This window comes from Panthera uncia, chromosome X (genome assembly GCF_023721935.1).
Source record: "Panthera uncia isolate 11264 chromosome X, Puncia_PCG_1.0, whole genome shotgun sequence".
Classification (NCBI taxonomy): Eukaryota; Metazoa; Chordata; class Mammalia; order Carnivora; family Felidae; genus Panthera; species Panthera uncia.
This window is the reverse complement of record NC_064817.1, coordinates 78164530-78188059: the sequence shown is the minus strand read 5'-3', so window position 1 is coordinate 78188059 and position 23530 is coordinate 78164530. Positions and strand designations below refer to the sequence as shown.

Below are 23530 nucleotides of genomic sequence, written 5' to 3'. Positions count from 1 at the left end.
CATATACAGAAATGTAAGAAAGCCTCTGGTGTCACAGGCCTTTGAAGTCCTCATAGGAGGTGCAAGATGCTATAAACAATCATATGCAATCTGTATTTTAACATAAAGTTTAAATTACTTCTCATAGGAATGTAAGGGGAGACCATCAGGAATCATGAAGGAAGCTGCTTCTTAAAGCTATTTTAGGACCTTTAGTAATCACAGAGCTGTGATGGGTCACAAAATGTGGCCACGAGACCAGCAGCATCAGATTCTTAAGCACTACCCCAATATTACCAAATTTTGAAAACTGTAAGAGTGAGGCCCAGTAATCAATGTATTAACAAGCCCTGCAGAGGATTCTCTGGTACATGCTAAAGTTTGAGAACCAATGGTTAAGAACAAGTTTTAAATGCCCCGAAAAACCTTAAAGGTGTTTAGAGATGCTATTAATAAATTCATGGTGGAGACTGTATTATTTCTATAATAACATATACTTAATTCTTTTTTAAAACATATAAATTGGCCTTAGATCTTCTATATGATTAAACAAAAGGAATGGGATTTATTTGCTTTCACTTCTTGGATTTTGGAGAATGCTGTCTTGATAGTTTCCAGAGTAGCTCCATAGTCCTGTGGACAGGGAGGTGAGACATTTAAAAACAAACAGAAAAATACTCCACCCCAAAAGTAATTAAATAGAAATTAAAATAGCAATTGGAGGGACACCTGAGTGACTCAGTTGGTTAAGCATCCAACTTCAACTCAGGTCTTGATCTCAGCTCAGGTCATGATCTCAATTCATGAGTTGGAGCCCTGCATCAGGCTGTCAGCTGTCAGTGCAGACCCTGCTTCAGATCCTCAGTCTCCCTCTCTGTCCCTCCCCTGCTTGCACTCTCTCGAAAATAAAACTTAAAAAAATAAAATAGCAATGGGATATCATTTTTCAACTAACAAATTAGCCAAGATCAATAATAATAATATGTATCATTGAGAAGTCTATGGGGTGAGGGGGACATACAGTCCTGGTACAAACACAAAGTACCATAATCTTTCTGATAATGCAAATCAAAAGCCTTAAAAATGTTTGTACCTTTGACTCAGCAATTCCACTTTTAGGAATATATCCTAGAAATAAATAATTTGTGATATATACAACAATGTATGTATAAAGATGCTAATGCAAGTTTATAAAAATTTAAAAATTAAAAACAATTTAAATTTCAAGTGCAGAAGACTTGAATAAAAGAAAATTTTCATATGATAAAGCATTAAAAAAATCAAGCTGGGAGCACCCTGCTGGCTCAGTCAGAGGCCATGTGACTCTTGATGTTGGGGCCGAGAGTTCGAGTCCCACTTTGGGTATAGAGATTACTTAAATAAATTTTCTTTAAAAAAAATCAAGCTGTACAAGTTTATTTTTCTAGTTTTTAAAAGGAAGATTTATTTAACAAGTTTCACTTAGTACAATACATCTAATGGAAATCACAATACAAGGAAAGATTTAAATCAAAGCCTCAGAATCTCATACAAACGACATGACCAAACTCCTAAAGTATTGGTATTACATCTCAAAATTGTCCCAGATCTTAAAAAAAAAGTAAAAGTGTACAGTCACGTGCCTTACAGCATATTAAACCAAAAAGCTAGAATTAACAAACATGCCAAATGTTTTCACTTTGAATCGTAGACACAGCTCCTATATTTGAGTTTTACAGAAAAGCATGTTTCTCAACATGCATCCAAAGTTTTCAGTGTATTGTGGTATAAGAGCAACATTTAACATAAGTGAAACTGCTTTAACCTAAATACGCTTACTGCTTAGGTACACTCCTACAACATAACTAACTTGAGGAAAGCTGAAAGTTGTTTTAACAGTTATGGTCAATACTGAACGCTGTTATTACATCCTAGGTGAATGCTTCAGTGTTCAAAATTACTGAGCTTGAAGTTTTAAAACCTTGACTTCCACTTTACAGTAAGCATGAATCACAAGCCTGTAATGCAAAACTGTTAAACTTAATTTTTGTTTTCTTTAAAAAAAGGAAAGAAACAAAGAAAGAGAAAAAAAGAAAGAAAGAAAAAGAAGTTGTCCAAGAGTGATCAGAATCAATGATATTTCCCAATTACCAATCACACTGGATAGGCTAGACATCCCTCCCATTCTACAACTCCCATAAATGCACAGCTCTTATTTCTGTAACAGCTGTTTAGTGTTCCTTCTTTACTTAAGCAAGGTTTGACTGATAGTCACTGGAGTTTTCCTGCAGAACTTGGTCATATCCACTCATACTGCTCTGACCACCATAACCACCTCCATAGCCACCACTTAGCTGCTGGCTAGTAGGACCCCCGTAACTAGACTGGTTGGATAAGCCCATCCCTCCCATCATTTGACTACCATAAGCACCACCACTTGCCCCCGCTGTAGAATTCAAAAAGAGTTCTACATAGCTGTGATCATAAGCACCCCCACTCGTTCCTGCAGTAGAATTCAAGAAGAGCTCCACATATCTGTGTTGCATATTAGCTTTGTCTTTTGCCATAGCTGCCACAGCATCTTCATGAGTAGCAAATTCAACATCTGCCTCACCAGTAACTCGGCCATCAGGTCCAATTTCAATGTGCACTCTCATGGGGTTAAGAGGTGAGAAAAAATTGTAAATATCATTCTCAGTGGCTCTGTAAGGTAATCCCCTCATGTGTACACAGTGCCCTGTGGTACTCTGGAAACTAGACCCACCATCTCCATATCTATGATCAGACATTCCTGAAAAACAGTAATTGAGGTCTCTTCCAAACCTATCAGAGCCAAAGCCATATCCATCATTATAGCCACCATAGTCATCATACCCTCCATACCCTCCACCATAGGCACCACGTCTCATCCTTTCAAACCCAGCCCCTCTGCCAATGCTATTATACCCTCTGCCAGCCCCTGGCCTATCATAGGGACCTGGCCGCTGCATAGCCATGAGCTTTCGAGGGGGATCGTAGTGGGTTCGGACTTCAGCTCTGCTACTCTTGAAGATTTCAATGTACCTGTGCCCTATTCTTTCCTTGTGTTTCTTTAAGGCCTTTTCAGCTATCTCCTGTGAAGCAAACTGCACAAAGGCCTCCCCTGTGCTCCTCCCCTGAAAGTCCACTGGCAGTGTCATCCCATTTGGCACAATTTCCAACCCTGAAAAGAACTGAACAATCTCTTCCTTGCTACAGCCAAATGGGAGTCCTCTAAGCCGGACGAAGCCATCGTTGGCAGTATCAGGACTATTTGGACCTGTATGCTTCAACACCCAATCCATTTCAACACTGTTGGACTTGAATACTTCAACATATCTGTGTCCCATGGTTTCTCTGTCCTTCTTCAAAGCCAATTTCACTTCATCTTCGGATTCAAGTTCGACAAATGCTTCACCACTTGGTCTGCCTTCTCTGGTGTAGATGAAACGAATACCTGATGTGCCATTTTGGATTTTACAATCAGAGAAGAAGCGCATCACTTCATCAGCTGAGCAGGACCAGGGTAGGCCCCTGACCTTCACCACGAACCCCTCCCTGCCTTCCGTGCTCAGCATCATGGTGACTGTTGGGCTCTTGGTGGCAAGCTTGGCTCACTATGATTTTGATGTAGCTGAAAAAAATTAGAAGACTATTGTCATGGAAAAATGTTCACAATACAAGTAGGAAAAAAGCAAACTAATATAAAACTCAATTTCACTGATTTTTTTCCAAAACATTCGTATAAATAATAAGGCCGCACCAAATTTTTAATTCATTCATCCAACTGTTATTTACTCAATACCTATTTATTTGTTAGATACCATTAATAGTGGTTATTTCTGGGCAGTAGGATTATGGGAACTTTTTATTTAAAGGACTGTTTTCTTTGGACATTTCTGTATGTTCTAAGTTTTCTATATTCAGCATATATTAACATCATAGTCAGAAAATGAAAGGTGTAAAAAATTAACAGCAACAATATCACTGGAAGATATGAACAAATACAAGATGGCTATACCCGATTACATAAAAATGAAAAACTTAATTACGTCAAAGGTAAAATAAAACAGAATTAAAAGACAAATAATACACTTTGAGAAGATACTTACACCAATACATGAATATCCTTATTATATAAAGAATTCATGCCAATTAATAAAATCAGGGAAATATTAAGGCCTAAGAGATAAATGGAAAAAAAGACATTATGGGTAGTTCATACATTGATTTTATATTTTTCAGTTGCCAACTCCAGTATTTGGCTTCGGGATACAACAGTAAGCCCAGAAAGGATTTATGGTCCAGGAGCATTATACATCTTTACTAAAGACAAAAGTGCAAATAAACATTATCCCTGCTATGACAGAATCCTGTTCAGGGTAAAAAGATACACAAAGCAGGGACGCTTGGTCAATTCTAACAGCACAGAATTGTTAAATAAAACAGACTAACCAGTTTATGGATCCATAAATGAATTTTAAAAGTTACAATGGAGCATAAAATAGGATGAGGCCAGGCAAGACATTAAGGCTGGAAGGTAGAAATCATATCTTAAAGGCCTTATGTGATGGACAAATGAGAAAGACCTTCAAAAGGTTTTAAACAGGGGAGTGACAGGAGGGAAGGGGAGGGGAGTGACGTCATCAAAGCCCTTTCAAACAGATCACGCTGGCAACAGTGTGGAACTCAAACAGAGGGAGGTTGGGGTGACACTAGCAAGATCAGTTAGAACCCCAGTCTCTTCGAGGCATAAGGGATTCACCTAATGCAATAGTACTTTTAAAAAAGAAAGGAAAGAGGTGATCTACGCATTCAACAGTGGACTCTGCAGGACTTGATAACAGATTAAATACAGGGAGAATACAGATGTGAGGATACAGAGGAGTTATTTGGGAAATGTTCAAATCTCACCAATCATCAGAAATGCAAGTTAAAACCAGAATTAATCAACATTTTTCACCCACTAAAACAGTGAAAATTAAACAGTGAGGATAAGTCAATGCTAATATTCAGGGTCTGCAAACACTCCTAAGGAGTGAAAAGTATACACAGTATTTCTGGAAAGCAACTTGTAAACATGTATCACGCCTTTTGATACAGTAAATCCACTTCAGAGTATGTGCCCTAAAGAGATGATCTGAAGTTTCAGACAAAGATTTATGGAGCTACATATTCTTCAAAAGGTACTTTATTAAGAAAGACTATTACACACGTAATTTTAAAATTATACAAATATTTAATAACATGAGGAACTACATATGCTATAATCTTAAACCAAGATCACAGCTGCTTTATAATCTCAACTATGTAAAAAAACATGTATGTTCATATATCCTTTGACCCTGCTAAAATTCCTTCCAGGAACCTGGTCAACAGAAATACTCACAAATGTTCACTGCAGCACTGTTAGTAATGGCAGAAAATTAGAAACCTAACTATTCATCAATAGGGGAATGGCTGAATGAATTACAGTATATACTTTATCCTTAAAATGGAATCCTACGCAGCTGTTAAGAAAAAACAGCTTCTGAACTAGATTTCCAAAATGTATTAAATAAAAGAATATGCATAGTATGATCCTATTTTAAAATATAAGCATGCAGGTATATATGTATGTAAATGAATAGAAAATCTGAAAGCATAGAATACAAATCTGTTTTTTGAGAAAACAGGAACTGGAGGTTAGAGTGAAGTAGTTTTTCACTTTTTACCCAATTTACTTCTATATAGTTTTAATTTTTAAAAATCACTGTAACTGGAACAAAAAGTGTTAGAAAAAAATATATTCATGGGGAATATGTCAAATGTTAATAGTGATTGCTCTCAGTGGCAGGCTTATGGCTTTTTCAATGTTATTTTTTCAATCTCTTGTGCATTCTTAGTTTTCTGTGGAGAATAATTTTATTTTAGCAAAAAAAATAAATTTAAATGTTTACTTTTCTGGGATTTGCTATATAGCAATATTAGAAAATTTTCTAATTTTGTATATGTGGATGGCTTATCTGACATGGTCTGGAAACACCGGGCCTCTTGGAAAGAAAGTACAAAGTGTAATAACTGCCATAAAACTACACTGAAGATTCAACAAACATTTACTAGTTGCCTATCATAGGCCTGGCACATTGCATCTGCAAATAACACTCTCCCTATAAGCCATCTTCAGGTTTGAGTGACATATTTATGCATTGGTTTTTTGCATGCCTTATCTCTTGGTTGTACAATCCCATTTCATGTCCCTGCAGCACTCTAGACACTAATATCCCTCTGTAGTGGCAGGGAGATTCCGCTTCATTACTATATCTCCTGGGAAGGCTACCAGGACTCTGCTGCTGAAGTAGGAACCAGGATTCCATTTGTGGGTTAAGAAATTGTGTATTTATATGCGTGTTATACACATACTTTTTATACACCCGAATGCTGAGTAGTTATTTCCTGGTGATGAATTACTTGTGTTTTTTTTTTAATTTATAGTATACTCTTATTTTCTGAACGTCCAAAACTGAACATGTAGATTGTTGTTATAAGTACAAAAACAAACGTTATTTAAATATTCAATACAGTAAAAACATTTATTGGGCGCCTCTGTAAGGCATGCAGCATTTGCCTAGGTGTGACTCTACAGATATAATTCACTTGGTGCCTCCCCCTACAGACAATCAGTGGGGACTTAGTGCCTGAATGGATGGACCAGCACTCCGGCCACTGGTCTGAATATTTGTTTTTCTTAATCCAGGGACATGGTTTTCAAGCGTTTTCACCTTACGGTTTCTCGTAAGGGTCCCCTGAGACCCGCCCAGACAGATATACAAAAACACATACAGTCACGAACGTCCACCATTTCCCCACCAGGCGCAGCAAAGGCGGCTTCCCGGCACTGAGAAGGGGGGAGGGGGAGGGGGGAGCGGGGGAGGGGAAAGCAGGGAACGAAAAAGGCGGAGGTGGCCCGCGGATCCTGCTTTGATCTTCATCATCACCACCCTCGGGTCCCCAGTTCCCACCCACACACCAACCTCTAACGATACCGGATAATTTTCCTCCTTCTTCCCTCAAACGGCTATAGCGAGACGGTAGACGACGACCAGAACTACTTCTGCTCACGTAAGCGAGTGATCACGTGATCACCTACGTCATGTGAGATCTCGGTCACGTGAGCAACTCTCGGCTTAAACTCGGGATCTCTAAAGTGCCGCACTTCCTTCCGGTATGGAAATGGAGCGGGCCAATATTAAGAAACGAAGAGTGTGACTGGTTGTGGTGTGTCTTACGTGACTCATCATTGGTCCGCCTCTGGGGATAACCGTCCCAGTTGCCTGAGAAACACTAATGTCATTATTTAATAACTCACAGGTGATTGGTCCGCCCCTAAAGTTAAGCTTAAAAACCCAGGTTACCGATGGAAATTCGTACCGCATTACAGTGGCGATGAAGCTGAAGAACGGAATTCAGCAGCCGGGCTTCCTGCTGGCGCTTCGCTTCCTGGCCCTGGTTTTCTGGAGCTTCCCTGGGGCCAGGGCCCTGGACAATGGCTTGGCGATGACCCCTACCATGGGCTGGCTGCACTGGGAACGCTTCATGTGCAATGTTGATTGCCAAGAAGAACCAGATTCTTGTATCAGGTATCAGAGATATTGAGTACCCACTCGCGTTCGCCTTTCAATGTGTTTGTCTCTTTGGCGAGATAGAGGGAACATCTGAGCCCGAGTGAGAGCTCCCTTACTGCTGCTGCGTTGTTGGCGTTGTTGTTGTTGTTGTCTCCAGCAAGCTTCCCTGGATGGAAACTAGTCCTAAACTTTTGCTGTGTGACCCCTCCTGTGGTGGGAGTCTGGTCAGCAGCCCCTGCTTCTCGTGTCTCTGTGCCTCATCACCCAACTGGGGACTTTATCCATTCACCATCCAGTTCTGTTCCATCCTTCTTGTGAACTGCCGCTCTGCCTCTGCCAGGTACTAGTAGTGAGCACAGCTGGGGCGAGTAGGCGAGACAGAGGACTAACACGTGCAACTTCTCCTTTTTTGGGTCAGGAGTTCCTTGGCTGTAACTGGAGGGAATTTAGAGGAACCGTGGAGTCACGGATCTCCTCACCCACTCGCCCTAGAATGTGGGATCCAGCTGGGAGGTTGACCTGGAGGAACTTTATAAAGGTTTCCCCCACTATCCGAAAGTAACGTGTTCTGTAAGCCTAAATGGCTTAATGAAGCAATTACCATTAGTTTATATGGAAAAAATTTTGAGCGTTCCCAAACCCAAAAAATAACCTCTATTGGCTTTGATGCACAAAATAAATGGAGATAAATCACAGATGCTCACACAGTTCAAAGCCATGGTGGCTTAATGCTGAGATGCTGAATGCAGTTACCATCATATATTTCTTTTTGTCTTTTCCTTTTTTTCCAAGTAGTGATTGTCTTATTTTTATATGATAAAACTAATGCATAATCATTGCAAAAAATGTAGATAGTAGAGTATAATGAAAATAAAGTTTTCCTGGCACAGAATAAGCGCTTCACAAATGCAAACTGTATGTATGTATGATGATTTATTTAAGCAATCTCCTGTTGATATCTATTCAGGCTCTTCAATTTTTTTTTTTTATTGTTGTGAAGCTGTGTTAACCGTTCCTGTATATCATATGATTCTTTTCTTAGAAGTGTAATTACTGGATCCAAACGTATGCCCATTTTATTATGTACTAAACTGTCCTCCCCAGAAGTTAACAAATGCACATTCCCAAGAACAGTGTATGATGAATGCCTGTTTCCCCACACTGTGGCCAACACTCCATTTTTCTGATTCTTTTAAAACATTGCCAATCGTTTTTATTTCCATTTATTATTTTTAATTGAAATATTTTGGGTTTGGCTTTGGGGTTTTGTGTGTGTGTGGTCTGTCAATACATTATGAATAATGTGGTGGTTCTGGCTTAGGTTGGTTTTGCTATGAATGTTTCAAACATCAATTTTTTCTTTTATTATTTCTGGCTCTGGTATCATGCTGAGAAAGTCTTTACCTACCTGAAGATAATAGGAGTCACCTACATTTTCTAGTAGTATTTTTTATGGATTTTTAAAATATTCAAATCTTTAATCTATCTGGACTTCATTTTACTATAAGGAATGCCACATTTAATACATACTAAATTCCATGGTACCAAATGGCTGGAAGGATCTTCTTCTGAACTTTGTCTTTAATTCCATTGGTTTGTGTATTCTAATGCTACTGGTATATTGCAGCTTCATTTATCTTTTGTAGAATGTTTACGTGTTTAATCTCTTAGGTGAACTTTTGGATCATGTTGCCAAGTTCCTTAAAAACTCCTTTTGGGGTTTGTTCAGAGTTTATTCAAGGTATAAAGGTGTGTTTTAAAGTTGAGTTTTCTTATCCCAGAGCAAAATAACATCTCTCCACTTAAGTCATTTGGGAACATCATAGTTTTATTCATATGGATCCTGCACATGTGTTAATTTTATCTCTAGGTATTTTAGGTTTTTCTGTTGGTTTTTTTTTTTTTTCGGTTGGTCTTGTCAACGGTATCTTTTTCTCCAAATAAGTTATTGTTAATATCTAAGAAAGCTGTAGATTATATTAACTTTGTAGTTTCTTACTTTACTGAACCTTCTTCTTAGTTCTAAATGTTTTTTTTTCCTTTTTTGAGAGAGAGAGAAAGATCCAGCAGGGAGGGGCAGAGAGAGAGGGAGAGAGAGAATCCCTAGCACACTCTGCTTCATGTTTGTCAGCAAAGAGCCCAACATGGGGCTCGAACTCATGAACTGTGAGATCATGACCTGAGCCAGAGGCTTAACCTGAGCCATCCACACGCCCCTTTTCTTATAGTTCTAATAGCCTTTTCAATTTCATGTATTTCTCATTCCTAATTGTTTGAGGTTCTTGGGTGGAACTACTTGGGCGGCGAGGAGGAAAGAAGCACAGTCCATTTTACCCTGCACTGATTGTAATTACTACTGAACTATTGAGTAGCAATTATTGAAAAAAATTGCAAAACCCTAAGATGCCTAATGATTTGTTTAATGAATTTCAATGATTCTTGGCATTTCTTTATCAGCGAGAAGCTCTTCATGCAGATGGCAGAACTCATGGACTCAGATGGGTGGAAGGATGTAGGTTATGAGTACCTCTGTATTGATGACTGTTGGATGGCTCCCAAAAGAGATTCAAAAGGCAGACTTCAGGCAGACCCTAAACGCTTTCCTGGTGGGATCCAAGGCCTTGCTAATTATGTGAGTTTATAGATAATTCTTTCATTAAAGAGACCCAAAGCACTTCTGTACTGAAACTTGTTCACAAAGACTTAGAAGGTAAAATAGCTGCCATCATGTGAATATCAAATTGTAAGACTTATCAGGTGGAATTTTCATCCCATCAGCAGATCCTTGTTTTGCAATAGCTCTTGAGGCCTATCTTGAAGAAGTTCTCCTTTTGCCAAAACCACTGAATTCTCTTAGAGGAAAAAAGGAACTTGGCTCTTGACATGTGTGCATATATTTCCATGTTAAGCTTTGCGGAGCTATTGCAATTGTACTATAAACTAGAATTTTATAAGATAGAAGAACTATATTCTGAAAATTAAGGTGTAATAGAGTTGGACAGCAGTTAAAGGCAATGAAGATAGATTTATTCAGTACTATTGTAATAGTCAAACTCGATTCCTAATACAACAAAGATTGTAATAGTCAAGCTCAATTCCTAATACAACAAAGACAAGTGGGGTTTTATAGTCTGTGAGCAGACTTGAAAGTGTCAGTGGAAGGAAAATTACCAAGAGGAGACATCAAGGGCAAGAGGATTCATGCTAAAGGCAGGCCAAGAACTTAGATATCAGGGGTGGGGGATGAGGAACTTTATCAGATATCAAGGGTAGGAGAATGACTTAGCAGGATTCTTGCTGAAACAACATGAGGCCTACTTGAGAAGAGGGCACAGAGGAACCTAAGGTATGGTCATGGTGAGAGACTTTGTCCAGATAATTGTATCATTGCCCTGGAAAGGTAACTTTTAGGATCCCATCAGAGAGAGATTAAAGTGACTGATAGCTTTCCCTTTAGTTCTACGTTATAGCTTACATATATAGTTTGAACTCAGCAGAATTGGAGACTTTGTCTCCCAACTAACTCACCTGGATAATTTTGGGGGCTTGTAAAAAAAAAAAAAGTCCCTGATACATAGTGAAGTATACTTGTCTCTGTCCCCAGCCTGGAGTGATTCTCTCTGCTTCATAATTGCCCTTCTACTGTGGTGATCCTTTTCTCTCATTTCAGGTCCATAGCAAAGGACTGAAGCTAGGAATTTATGCAGATGTTGGAAATAAAACCTGTGCAGGCTTTCCTGGGAGTTTTGGATACTATGACATTGATGCCAAGACCTTTGCTGACTGGGGAGTAGATCTGCTAAAATTTGATGGTTGTCACTGTGACAGCATGGAACATTTGGAAAATGGTATGTTTCATTAAAGAGATTTAGCCATGAGCAAAGGGAGGAACTTGGAGGCCAGGGTAACTGGAACATCCAAAGAGCTAATCTTCACATTTTAAATGCCCTATCACAATACTGGAAACAATTATTCTTAATGTGCCAGAGCTCCTACCTCTTCTCTTATTTCAGTTTGTCCATGCATTCATTCATGCATGTGTATAAAATCCATGCATGCCTAATCATGGCTAATACTGTGCACATTTCATTCAAGAGGGCTCTGAGTTCGTTACAAATATAATTGTAACTCTGCATAACATCACTTGGGGGAAGGCATCCAGAATTGTCCGTCACAGAGAAGAACATCTTCATTCCCACCTTTCCTTGGTATATGCACCATCCCACACTACCTCCTCAACAATCCCAGCAGTCTGGGAGGTACTAAACACACATTTAAGCACAGAGCAGCCACATGTCTCTGCTGCTAGTTTAAAATATAACCAGACATTCCAGGCAGCCTCTTTTTATTTATTTTTTTTCGGGCAGTCTCCTTTTAAAAAGTAACACCGTGCCAGCTGGAAATTCCCTTCATTCCCTTATTTTACCCGTTGTTTTCTCATACAGGTTATAAGCACATGTCCTTGGCCCTGAACAGGACTGGCAGAAGCATTGTGTATTCCTGTGAGTGGCCCCTTTATATGTGGCCTTTTCGTAAGGTGAGCTAGTGAGCCCAGAATCCAATAGAGCCTTGCCGGTAGATTCTCAGAACTTGAGAACAAAGGAGACAAAGGGTCTCCTTCAAAGTCCAACCTTACTTAACAGTCTTATCCTACCATCTCTCTCAGGATCCACCACTTCTCACCATCTCTACTGCTGTAATTGGAGTCTAAGCTACCATCACCTAGGAAATCAGTCATCTTTGATTCTTCCCATTGCCTCACAGTTCACACCTGTCCACCAGCAATCCTATCAGTACTGTCTATAAAATCCATCCTGAATCAGCCCACTTCTTTCTCTCTTGCATCCACCCTGGTCCTCCAAGCCACCATCATCTCTACCCAGACTGCATCATCAGCCTGATCTATTTCCACTGTCCTCCTACTCCTGTCCATTTTCCAAGCAGCACCACAGTGATCTTGTTAAAATGTAAATCATACCACTCCCCTGCTTAAAACCCTTAACTGGCTTCCCATTGCATTTGGAATAAAATCAGACTTTATTGATCTGGCCCTAGCCTGTCTCCAACCTCCTATCAGTCTTTCCATGACTGCACTGGGCTTTTGTCCTGTCCCTCAAACACCCAACCCTACTCCTGCCTCAGAGACTCTACACTTGAATTTTGCTTTCTGCTTGATACATTCTTTCTCCAAGATTTTTAAATTGCTGGCTCCTTCTTAACATTGAAGTCTCAAACCAAATGACACATATTCAGACACCTCTTCTCTACTCTAAAATAGCCCTCTATCCATTTATTCTTTATCACACTGATCTGTGAATTTCCTTCTAAGAGCTTAGCACTGTATGGAATTATTTGTTGACTGGTTTATTGTCTGTCTTCCCCACTAGAATGTAAGCTCCAGGAGGGCAGGGACCTTGTCTGACTTTATCACTGTATCCCTAGTTTATGGTAAGTGTTGAATAATTACTTACAGAATGGATCCCTGTTATTTTCTTCTAATCCTGCAAAATACTCTCACCTCTTTTTAACACTGTAAACCTGATATTCTACCTCCCTATCTACAAACTTTTATTCATTCTTTTAACAAATTATATGCCTAGGATTCAGATTGCCTAATCCTGAGCTTGTATGTCCTATGTAATTTTTCAGCTTTTTATTTATAAAGATTTTAGTTATTTCTGATGACAAAAGGGATGCATTTCCATTTTAGGAAAGTGTGAAAATACAGTAAGTTGTGAAAAAAATTAAAAGCTTTCCATAATCCCAATATTTAGTTACTATTTGGTATATTTCCAGTATAAACAGTGTTAAAGCCATTTTAAGTAGGGATTTTAAGTTATATGTCTTGTTTCTGAAGCAAATTTCTTACAATAAAATTCCATTATAATAGGGATTTAGCTCTCCTCATAGAGACCTTTAATCTGTAAACTAAAGAACACTACAGGTGCCTCCTTTAAACTTGACTGTTTTCATCTTGCAACAATGTTAGTAGAAGTAAACAGAAGAGTTGTTTGTTTCCATAGCCCAATTACACAGAAATCCGACAGTACTGCAATCACTGGAGAAATTTTGATGATGTTTATGATTCTTGGCAAAGTATAAAGAATATCTTAGACTGGACATCTTCTAACCAGAAGAGAATTGTTGATGTCGCAGGACCAGGGGGTTGGAATGACCCAGATATGGTAAGAATCTGAGCCCTCCTTGTTCAAGCCCCTGCAGTGGACCTGTTTGCCTACTTTACTTTCAAGGTAAATCAGAAGGGAAAGTTCCTGGAAGCAGGCCTTACCTGAGAGTACTACTCAGAGCAGGGTGCCATAGAAAGTGGCATCTCTGTGTCTAGGCGACTAAGACTGTTTCATTTTCTTAAATTCTTGTTCTTCTTTGTCCCAGTTAGTGATCGGTAACTTTGGCCTTAGCTGGGATCAGCAGGTAACTCAGATGGCCCTGTGGGCTATCATGGCAGCTCCATTACTCATGTCCAATGACCTCCGACACATCAGCCCTCAGGCCAAAGCCCTCCTTCAGGATAAGGATGTAATTGCCATCAATCAAGACCCCTTAGGCAAGCAGGGGTACCGGCTTAGAAAGGTACAGTAAATAATGTTCTATGGGAGAAAACCGGAATTGGCCAGGATCATATTCTCTTGCCTTCTAGTTTACAGTTCATCCAAATGTTTGTGTTTAAAGATGGAATGGCTTTATGCCTAAGTACCATGTCTGTCCTGGGCCTAAATCTGTTACATAAGAGGATGTGCACTGATCTTTTTTTTTTTTAACGTTTATTTAATTTTGACACAGAGACAGAGCATGAACCGGGGAGGGTCAGAGAGAGGGAGACACAGAATTGAAACAGGCTCCAGGCTCTGAGCTGTCAGCACAGAGCCCGACGCGGGGCTCGAACTCACAGACCGCGAGATCATGACCTGAGCCGAAGTCGGCCGCTTAACCAACTGAGCCACCCAGGCGCCCCTGATCTTTTGAGAATATTTGCTTTTAATCTTCATATTATAATCAGTAATGAGGCTCCCTTTTTTTTTTTTTTTTTGCTAACCATTACTTTATTTCCAAAACACACTATAGGATTTTAAGTTTTTCTAGAAGTGCTCAATAGTTCTGACAGTAATACTGAATGCCACTACTAACAAGGCAGCTTACTGCTAGGTACCAAGCTTATCACACCTAATTTCTTGGCTTACTTTTCAGGAAGACAACATTGAGGTGTGGGAACGCCCACTATCAGATTTAGCTTGGGCTGTGGCAATGGTAAACCTGCAGGAGATCGGTGGACCTCGTTTTTATACCATTTCTATTGCTTCCCTGGGACAAGGGATGGCCTGTATTCCTGACTGCATAATCACACAGCTCCTGCCTGTGAAGAGAAAACTTGGGTTTTATCAGTGGACTTCAGATTTAAAAATTCAGATAAATCCCACGGGCACGGTTTTACTTCGGCTGGCAGCAAATTAGACCACATTATAAAGCTTTCTTTTAAATGTGTATCTTGTTGCCAAAGTGACTACCCCATTGGTGTCTCCTTTTTCTTCCATTCCCACTTCAGCCATCATTTCCTTCAATAAAATTTTCCACAGTGGAGTTTTTTAAGAACTTCCAAATGTATCTTTAGAGAACATTTTGTGAAAAAGCTTTTGAACAAATGTTAACAGATGAGAAATAATAGCTGTAATTTATTGGGCACACTATATTTGCCAGGCACTCTTCTAGGTAAAGTATATGGATTCATTTTAATCCTCACCAACAACCCTGAGGCAGGTACTTATCCACTATAAACTTCAGCCAGGATTTCGGCCCAGACTTTTAACTCTTGCACTACTACCTACTGAGTTGCTTGGAATAATCTTGTCAAGAAACACCCCACCACTTAGGTTTCCAAATCCCAAGGTGGTTTGCAGTCTAGATCCAACAAATACATATGACTTACTTTCACCAGCAATAGTTGATACATTGTGACCTAAAGTACCAGGCGTTTGGCCAGAACACCCTCCCCCCTTTAAGTCCCCTCCTCTAAAGAATGTGATGAGGCAATGACCTTCAGACTAGGGTATGTAGGAGTGAATCATTTGAAAGGAATATCCAGACATTACAATTCCCTCCCTTTCCTACAATTCATTTGCCTGAGGACCAATCCTTAAAGCTTCCAGCCAGCCTCACCACCTCCCCTTTTACAATCCCCTTTCTCCAACATGACCAAAGGCATGCACAGCTCACCCATCCTAATGCACCAGCACAAAACTAGCAGGGCACAAAAGGCCCACAAAGTACATGTTAATTCCTTTGCCTGTCAGGTGATTACCAATCATTTTCAATAAAACTGGAGGAATAATCATCAGTTGCTAAAACTGGCAAGCCCAGACTTCCTCACTCATGGAAACAAAGTAATCTGTAAGAAAACTACTCCATCTCATGGAGATGTACTTAGTTACCAAAATATATTGCTGATATACTTTGTCTCCAGTTTTGCTACACAAGTATGAAAAGCTGAACATCAGGAAGAATCAAGTATACAATAGTATACAAAAAGGAAAAGAATGTAAAACTTACAACTATTAGACATCTTTAATTGACAGATACCTGTTAAATTCAACTGAGCAGCTCAATTCACTAGAAACTTTATCTTCTGCAGTGGTTTCTACATGAGAATTTAGGTCTACTTCAAAATTTGACAGGCCACATCAAAATGTTTGAGCAATGTTGAGAGTAAGTCTGAGGACACAATATAGTATACTATGCCTAAAAAACTGGACCTAATTTCCTCATTAAATGATTGCAGTAGCAAGGGTATATGTGAATTTCACTCTTAGTAAACTTACATTCACTGTGTAATTGTTACTGATCTCACCATGTTAGTGAATGCAGATCTCTACTGATGTCCCATGGTAACCAATAACCTTTAACAGCAAACAGAATCCCATGAACCCCAAGTAATTGAGGTGAAAACTGAGAAATCATGTCTCATGTGAGTTCAACCAGTTTAGATTCAATCCAAAATGAGCACAGTACCCAAAAGAACCATCAATCATAAATTTCCCCATGAACAGAATTTTGTTGAGGGTGCTAGTTTATTTCATGCTCAAAAGACCAACTGCAACCAAATGAACATAACTTCAAGATTTTATTGTCTTCATAACAAAATATGAAGCTTAGAACTGGATCACTTGGCCCTGTAATGGAACAGATAATAAGTGAGTTTTTTTTATGTTGCAAAGAACCTTTACTTCAAGTACACTGTCTGTCCCTAAAGTGATCACCATCTTTTAAGTCACTTTTCATTATCCTTCTACTCATACCAAAACCCAACACCAAAAACCTCATACCTTCAGCTAATGGATCTAGGTATTTTAAGAGGATTGCCCCATTCTTGATTCCACAATCAGTAAGTGGGGAGAAATGTTCACCTCTTCCAGTAGAAAAGATTGCACCCTCCACCCATAATTATATACCTTTCTCTTCTTATCTCCTCCCAGTTCAAAATGCTTGCATCTCTTAATAGCCAGCATTCTCTTAGATCTGCAGTTGGGCTCAACACATTCAAGCCTCAGAACAATCTTCTTTGTGGTTTTAGCCTGGAAAAAATTAAGTCAAACCCTCCATAAATCACTAGAGAAAATCTTTCTTCAAAAATAGCACTGTTGGGTTAAGTACTACTTAAAGGAAAGCTTTTTCAAATGACAGAAATGGGTCAACCAAGTGCATGAAACTATGAAATAAACCCAGCTTTCTCATTGAATAGGGCTAATAATTGTTACTTTATTCATTCTCTGGAGACTACATAAAACTATATATATAATTTATGTGCATTCAGCTGTATCATTTAACTCAAGGTCCACTAATAAGCTTTTTAAGCCTACTCCTATAACAAGAATCCTGCTACCAGTTCACAGTTCACAAAAAAGCCAAAACCTAGGCAGAATCTCCCCATCTTAAACAAATTAGCTGAATGTGAAAAGGCTATCAGGTATTCCTTTTACCACCTTGAGATCAAAGCATTTACAGCACCTAAATGAACGCTAGTTATTCCTTGATATTTTCTGAAACTAGGCTGAATGAGCAAAGCACCAAAGAAATGCTGTGTTCGTAAGAATGCTGTTCCAGGCACTGTGCACTTTAAGGGGTAGCCAATCACCTGGGGCAGAAAAGAAACTCATTTGGCCTGGATGAGAATGACAGAGAATTCAGACCAGTGGAAGGCCTAAATGACAATTTTAAAGAGCTTTACAAGTTCATGAGACAGGTAGCTGACTGCAGGCTTCTGAGCTGAAAAACAAAGTAAGCAAGTAATTCTTACTGCAAGCGAAGACTGAGGATTCACTAACGCATGACAGGAAACAGGGCAAAGGAAAAGATTTAGTGATGTACTCAAACTTCAGTTCTTAGGAAGGCAGGACACATTCATTTAACTTGATGTTTGCCTCTTCAGTAAGGGAAAGACAAAAAGAATAAAACACTGAGATGATACAGTATTGCAGACTAGGGTCAGCCCTGGGTTGCACTCCCAGCCCCACTGCCTACTGGACAGGTCACTGCAGGTTAACAGAGAACTTCACTGACACACACCTGTACTGGAGAAATGTGGGCCATAGAAAAATACAATGTCTTTACCACAGTAGGCGGGCAGCATGTCAAACAGTAATTACTACTAACCTTTTTCCGGAAAATCGGCTTAGTTTGCCCACCATAGCCACTCTGCTTCCTGTCATAACGCCGCTTTCCTGGGAGAATGAAGTTATTTGTTATGGTATACCAAAGATAATCACAACTGCCACATGGTAAAGTCTTCTTTTCTTACAGGTTTTACTTTGGTTTTCCCAGCATAATTATCAATACTCAAATTAGGGGAGAGGGCGCATGGGACCGCTCATTTCTTATACTAGTATACGAATGATGCATTAAAACCAAATTACGTACAGACTGTCTTACCCTGGGCATAAAGAGAATCTTTGCCTTTCTTGTACTGTGTTACTTTGTGGGGTTGGTGCTTGCCACACTTCTTGCAGAAAGTCCGGCGGGTTTTAGGAACGTTCACCTAGTAAGCACACAGTTTAGAATAAGCAGGGTTATCAGATAAAAGTGCACAATGCCTTGACCTACCCAGCTGAAGCTAAGACATCCCATGAGAGCTCGACTCTCAAGATTCCTCGCTAGCACACAACACTCGACTAGAAAGTGGTACAGCCGCAAGTGCTTCCAGTACAGCGGCCTCCTGTGAGCCCAAAAGTCAGCACATTCCCTCCACCCCCACCTAACTACCTCTTTGATCCCATCGCTTCATTTCCTGGCCCCAAAGCCAGTGCCTCCGGGGTCGACCCCAGCAACACTGGGTTTCTTTGGTACATCGAGTCCACGCGTGGGCCCAGAGCCATCCTGGGACGGCACCGTCAAAGGGTACGAGAAGATTAAACTGGATGTTACAGAGACCCTCCCCAAGGTCCTACCATGGCTGCGAGAAGGCTATCGGCACGGAAAGAGAGAGGCCAGGCCGGAAACGGAAGTATATAGGAGGTTTCTGGTCGCTCTTGCTCATGGGAGTTGGCGAGAATGACCATAGAGTCTAAGGCTCTGTGAGCACCGCCCCCTGGCGACTGAGATGACCTGCTTGGTAGCCGTGGGCGGGAGTTTAAGACAGGGTTCCGCTGGAGGCGGATCCAGTCTTTGACTTCCTCCGGTCTTCCCACTTTGCAATGTTTCCTCACTTCATCACTTTAAGTGGACGCCGCTAGGTAGCAGCGTTAAATGAAGGAAGCACTGCTCATTCTAGATTGGGCTTCCCTGTCCCTATCTCCAAGGAAAGCAAGGACTAGGGCCAAATGGAACGGCCCTACTCACCCATGTGCCATTACTGTCCCACTTCAAGGACACTGGGAACATCTTTTGACAGTGAACTGCTGGTGGAGGGATTGGCTTGGAGGGAGCCAGTGCCCTATTTCATTTATCACATGGCTGTTTGGTTCATTCAACAAATGTTTATTGAATTCCTATTCTGTGTTGGGCACTCTTCTAGGAGAGGGACACAATAATCAAATAATCAAATACACTCTCATAAATATATAATTACAAAGTACTGTACTTTGCAAAAAAAAAAAAAAAAGTACCTGTTTGTTGAAGGAGCAAGCTGGCTGCTGTTCTGAAGAGACAATGAAACTTTTCACTTACCGCAATAGCAATAAACAGGCAGAGAGATAGAAAGTATCCACCGCTCTTCCCTTCCTGCGTGCCTGGCAGAAGGCATGTGCTAGGTCTCCAGAGTCCAACAGAGGGGTGCCTGGGCCTGTTTCGGGCTGAGTGACTGAATCTGAGCCTGCTTCAGATTCTCTCTTTGCTCCTCCCCTGCTCGCTTGCTCTCTCTCTCAAAAATAAATATTAAATTAAAAAAAGAGTCTAGCAGAGAAAGACTTCAGTGCACTGAGTATTTAAAATTGAATGGCCCAGGGGCGCCTGTGTGGCTCAGTCGGTTGAGCGTCCGACTTCAGCTCAGGCCATGATCTCTCAGTCCGTGAGTTCAAGCCCTGTTTCAGGCTTTGTGCTGACAGCTCGGAGCCTGGAGCCTGCTTCAAATTCTGTGTCTCCCTCTCTCTGCCCCTCTCCCACTCATGCTGTGTGTGTGTGTGTGTGTGTGTGTGTGTGTCAAAAATAAATTAAAAAATTAAAAAAATTTAAATTGAATGGCTCAGTCCATTAAGTCTCCACCTTAGGCTCAGATCATGATCCCAGGTTGCGAGTTCAAGCCCTGCATGGGGCTCTGTGCTGACAACATCGATCCCGCTTTGGGTCCTCTCTTTCTCTCTCTCTCTCTCTCTCTCTCTCTCTCTCTGCCCCTCCCCAGCTTGTGATTTCTCTTTCAAAAATAAATATTTAAAAAATTTAATAAAAAAAATTAAAGTTGATTGTTTCATAAAATTCTCACAGTAATTCTAGGAGGTAGGGAGTACTATTATTCCCATTTTACACATGAGAAAGTTGAGGCCATAAGCTATTCAAATAGTATATTCAACATTTTGCCCAATGTTAATAGTATTTAGTGGAGCCAGGATATAAACACAGGTGATCTGACTCCAGATTCTGGGTTTCTTTAACATTATACAATATGGCTGTTGTGGCCTGGTAATTATAATAGCTAACAATTATTGAGGACTTCTTATATACCCGGCATTTTCCTAAACACCTTATATACTACCTCTTGTAATCCTAACAATCCATATATTGTGTACTGTTATGAACATGTCACAGGTAAGGAAACTCAGGCACAATACAAGTGATTATTTTGTGGAGCTGAAATCTCATCCCAGGTAGTTCTAACACCACAGCCTTGCACCTAACCACAACATCACATGGGGGAAGCAGGGGCATCTGCGGGATAGAGGATGATGAAGTGAGAGAATTGATCAGGGACTCTGGAAGGGGTACCAGTGACTAAGGGCTAAGGAAATATGAAAGCCTAGGATCTCATGCTTGCATAACTCTCCAGGAATACCCATGAGTCCAGAGTTGATTCTCTGATCATCCTCTTTTTGTTGGATGGTCTCTGGGAAGGAGACAATAAAAACATTACCACTACCTGCTACATTTCCTAAAACTTTCTTTGCCAAACAGCCAGCCCATAGTCTTGGCATTTTCTTCTTCTATTTGGGCTCTTAGGCAGTCTTACTGCCATTTGAAGAGTTTCTACAGGGTTTTGACATTAGTCACATGGAAAAATGAAGACAATGAACATGGCCCCTCTTAGTCTAATCAACCTTAGTTCTTTCTATTACACCTTGTGTAACATGGCTTTGGTTTTGATTTCCTTCACTAATCCTGGTCTCTGTTTTGGACATACTCCTGCTTAATTTTTCTTAAGACAAGGCACTCAGAACTTAACACAGGAGTCTAGATATGGCCTCACCTTGCAGAGTAGGTGACCTATTCACTTTCCTCTGTCTAGATATTTTACTTATACAAGGAAGCCTAATATGACCTTGGATTTTCTGGCAGCCATGTTATTGACCTGACATTTCTCTTGATCATTATCAGCAAAAACCTTATGAACCATTTTCACAAATGCTACTGCAATCCCACTTTCACCTGGAGTCCTTTGAAGTTCAATTCAGTGCCCAATTATGGGACCCATCCCTTAGCTCTGGTAAAATACACTTGGTTGAAGTTGGCTTATCACACCAGGTGACCAAGACTTTTTTTGCAAACTGATTGCTCCGGTTCTGTCATCCAATCTAATTCATAATAGCCTTGCACCATTCCCAGATTAGCTAGGCTACTTCCTATATCTTCCTCAAAGTTCATTTAAAAATGTTCAACAAGATATCACCCAAAAAAACTTTACATTACATCAGGAATCTTCTGAGGCGACACTAGGCCATTTATTTGCACTATTTGGGTGCAGCCCTTCTGTCATCTAGAGAAGTGTGTTAGGGAAAGGCTCATGGGCAGATGGTAAAAAAGTGCATAGGTTTATTTTACCCTATCCCCTTGCCTCACTCTCCCTTTTCCAGATCCCCCATTGTATGCCTATCAATTTCCGGTCTCCACCCCAAGATGGCCCTCAAGAAGGGATAGGCCATGTGACAACAGGTAGCATCTGACTGACGAAAAGGGGAGGGGAGGAGAATGTCTGTGACCAACTCTCAGGCAGAGGACCAGAGCAGCTGTTCAGAGGTGACTAGTGAAAGGATATATCTATCTTGTGCAGATGTAACGATTATCCACTCTACCATCCCTACAAAATGTGTTTTAAAAAGTTTTGTTGCCTTAAGACTTATGACAGACTTCTAGTGAGATCTGTGATCTCCACATTAGGATACAGCATGTAGGGCAAGTAAACACGGCAGTGCCTGATGTGTCAAGGTGGGAAAGCCAACTAGTCAGCAGGGGCTCTGCCGCCATCCTGGTCTGCAGCCAGTACTGTCTTCATTTCCTAGGAGAATCCTCCAAGAGATGATTGTGGCCAGAACACAGGCTAAGAAGTAGTTGAGGAAACATTCAGGCTTCAATTAACACACTTAGTCTGGTTTATAGACTTACAGAATTAAAGAGAAAGGTGTAAATTAAGAGTTAATCCCTGAGGGGCACCTGGGTGGCTTAGTCGGTTGAGTGTCCGATTTTGGCTCAGGTCATGATCTCGCGGTTTGTGTTTTGAGCCCCAAGTCGGGCTCTATGCTGATAGCTCAGAGCCTTGAGCCTGCTTCGGATTCTGTGTCTCCTCCTATCTCTGCCCCTCCCACGCTCATGCTCTGTTTCTGTCTCTCAATAATAAATAAATGTTGAAAAAAAATTTAAAAAAAGAGTTAATCCCTGAGGCAGAATCTGAAATGAAGAAAATCAACATCCGCAGAAAATGGGGAAGGGCACAGGTCTTTGTCAGGGCTTACATTTGTACATTTTTATCTGTAGAAAAACATGCTTTCTTAGAAAATGACTCAGCAGGGGGAAGTCTTGTCTCTACCTCTCTCAGGCTCTGCACTTTGGGGGTCCCCTTGTGAGCAGTCTCCATCTTTCGTTATCAAGTTTAACTGTGTGACCTTGAATCTCCTCTGCCTTCAAGGACATGAGACTGTAAAGACACTCTTCCTCATTAGACCCTTTGATACATCTTTGAAGGTCTGCATTTCTCCTCTTTCCTGTAAGTCTCCACTCTCTCTGCTGAATATCCCCACAGTTCTTTAAGCATGTTGTCCCTTCACCTTGGGGAGGTCAGCCTGATGACCTGTCTGCTCAACCCAGACCCATCTAGAGTCTCACTGTCCCGAGTAATGTTGAGAAGGGTTCTTTCAGAGCAGACTTAAGATAGTAGTGTCAGAGGTCCCAAGCAAATGAAGGGCGGGGACAGCTGGGGGCTGGGGGGTGGTGGTATAGGAACAGAGGCAGGGAACCAGATACCATGCTGCTGAGAAGAAAAAAAAGACATCGGTTTAAGTCAGGAAACAAAAAAAGGGAACTGA

The 23530-nt window shown here is 40.6% G+C and overlaps 3 protein-coding genes across 5 annotated transcripts; 1 reads left to right on the top strand and 2 right to left on the bottom strand.

Annotated features, from left to right (window-relative positions):
- Positions 1 to 1373: 1373 nt before the first annotated feature.
- On the bottom strand, positions 1374 to 7100 carry HNRNPH2 (heterogeneous nuclear ribonucleoprotein H2). 3 transcript variants are annotated; one of them, XM_049644074.1, is made up of 3 exons: positions 6990 to 7100; positions 4089 to 4158; positions 1374 to 3610 (listed from the first exon to the last, which is right to left on the bottom strand). In XM_049644074.1, the coding sequence occupies exon 3, from the start codon at positions 3555 to 3557 to the stop codon at positions 2208 to 2210; it is 1350 nt and encodes a 449-aa protein (XP_049500031.1). In that variant the 5' UTR covers positions 3558 to 3610; positions 4089 to 4158; positions 6990 to 7100; the 3' UTR covers positions 1374 to 2207. The 3 variants fall into 3 exon arrangements, with proteins under 3 accessions (XP_049500031.1, XP_049500030.1, XP_049500032.1); XM_049644073.1 differs by lacking the exon at positions 4089 to 4158; XM_049644075.1 differs by lacking the exon at positions 4089 to 4158 and having other exon boundaries at positions 7002 to 7098.
- Positions 7101 to 7200: 100 nt separating this feature from the next.
- On the top strand, positions 7201 to 15854 carry GLA (galactosidase alpha). The gene is made up of 7 exons (XM_049644072.1): positions 7201 to 7595; positions 10038 to 10212; positions 11251 to 11428; positions 12026 to 12117; positions 13604 to 13765; positions 13974 to 14171; positions 14787 to 15854. The coding sequence occupies exons 1-7, from the start codon at positions 7303 to 7305 to the stop codon at positions 15048 to 15050; spliced, it is 1362 nt and encodes a 453-aa protein (XP_049500029.1). The 5' UTR covers positions 7201 to 7302; the 3' UTR covers positions 15051 to 15854.
- Positions 15855 to 16694: 840 nt separating this feature from the next.
- RPL36A (ribosomal protein L36a) lies at positions 16695 to 19159 on the bottom strand. The gene is made up of 5 exons (XM_049644077.1): positions 19034 to 19159; positions 18519 to 18624; positions 18243 to 18310; positions 17042 to 17164; positions 16695 to 16762 (listed from the first exon to the last, which is right to left on the bottom strand). The coding sequence occupies exons 1-5, from the start codon at positions 19142 to 19144 to the stop codon at positions 16742 to 16744; spliced, it is 429 nt and encodes a 142-aa protein (XP_049500034.1). The 5' UTR covers positions 19145 to 19159; the 3' UTR covers positions 16695 to 16741.
- Positions 19160 to 23530: the final 4371 nt, after the last annotated feature.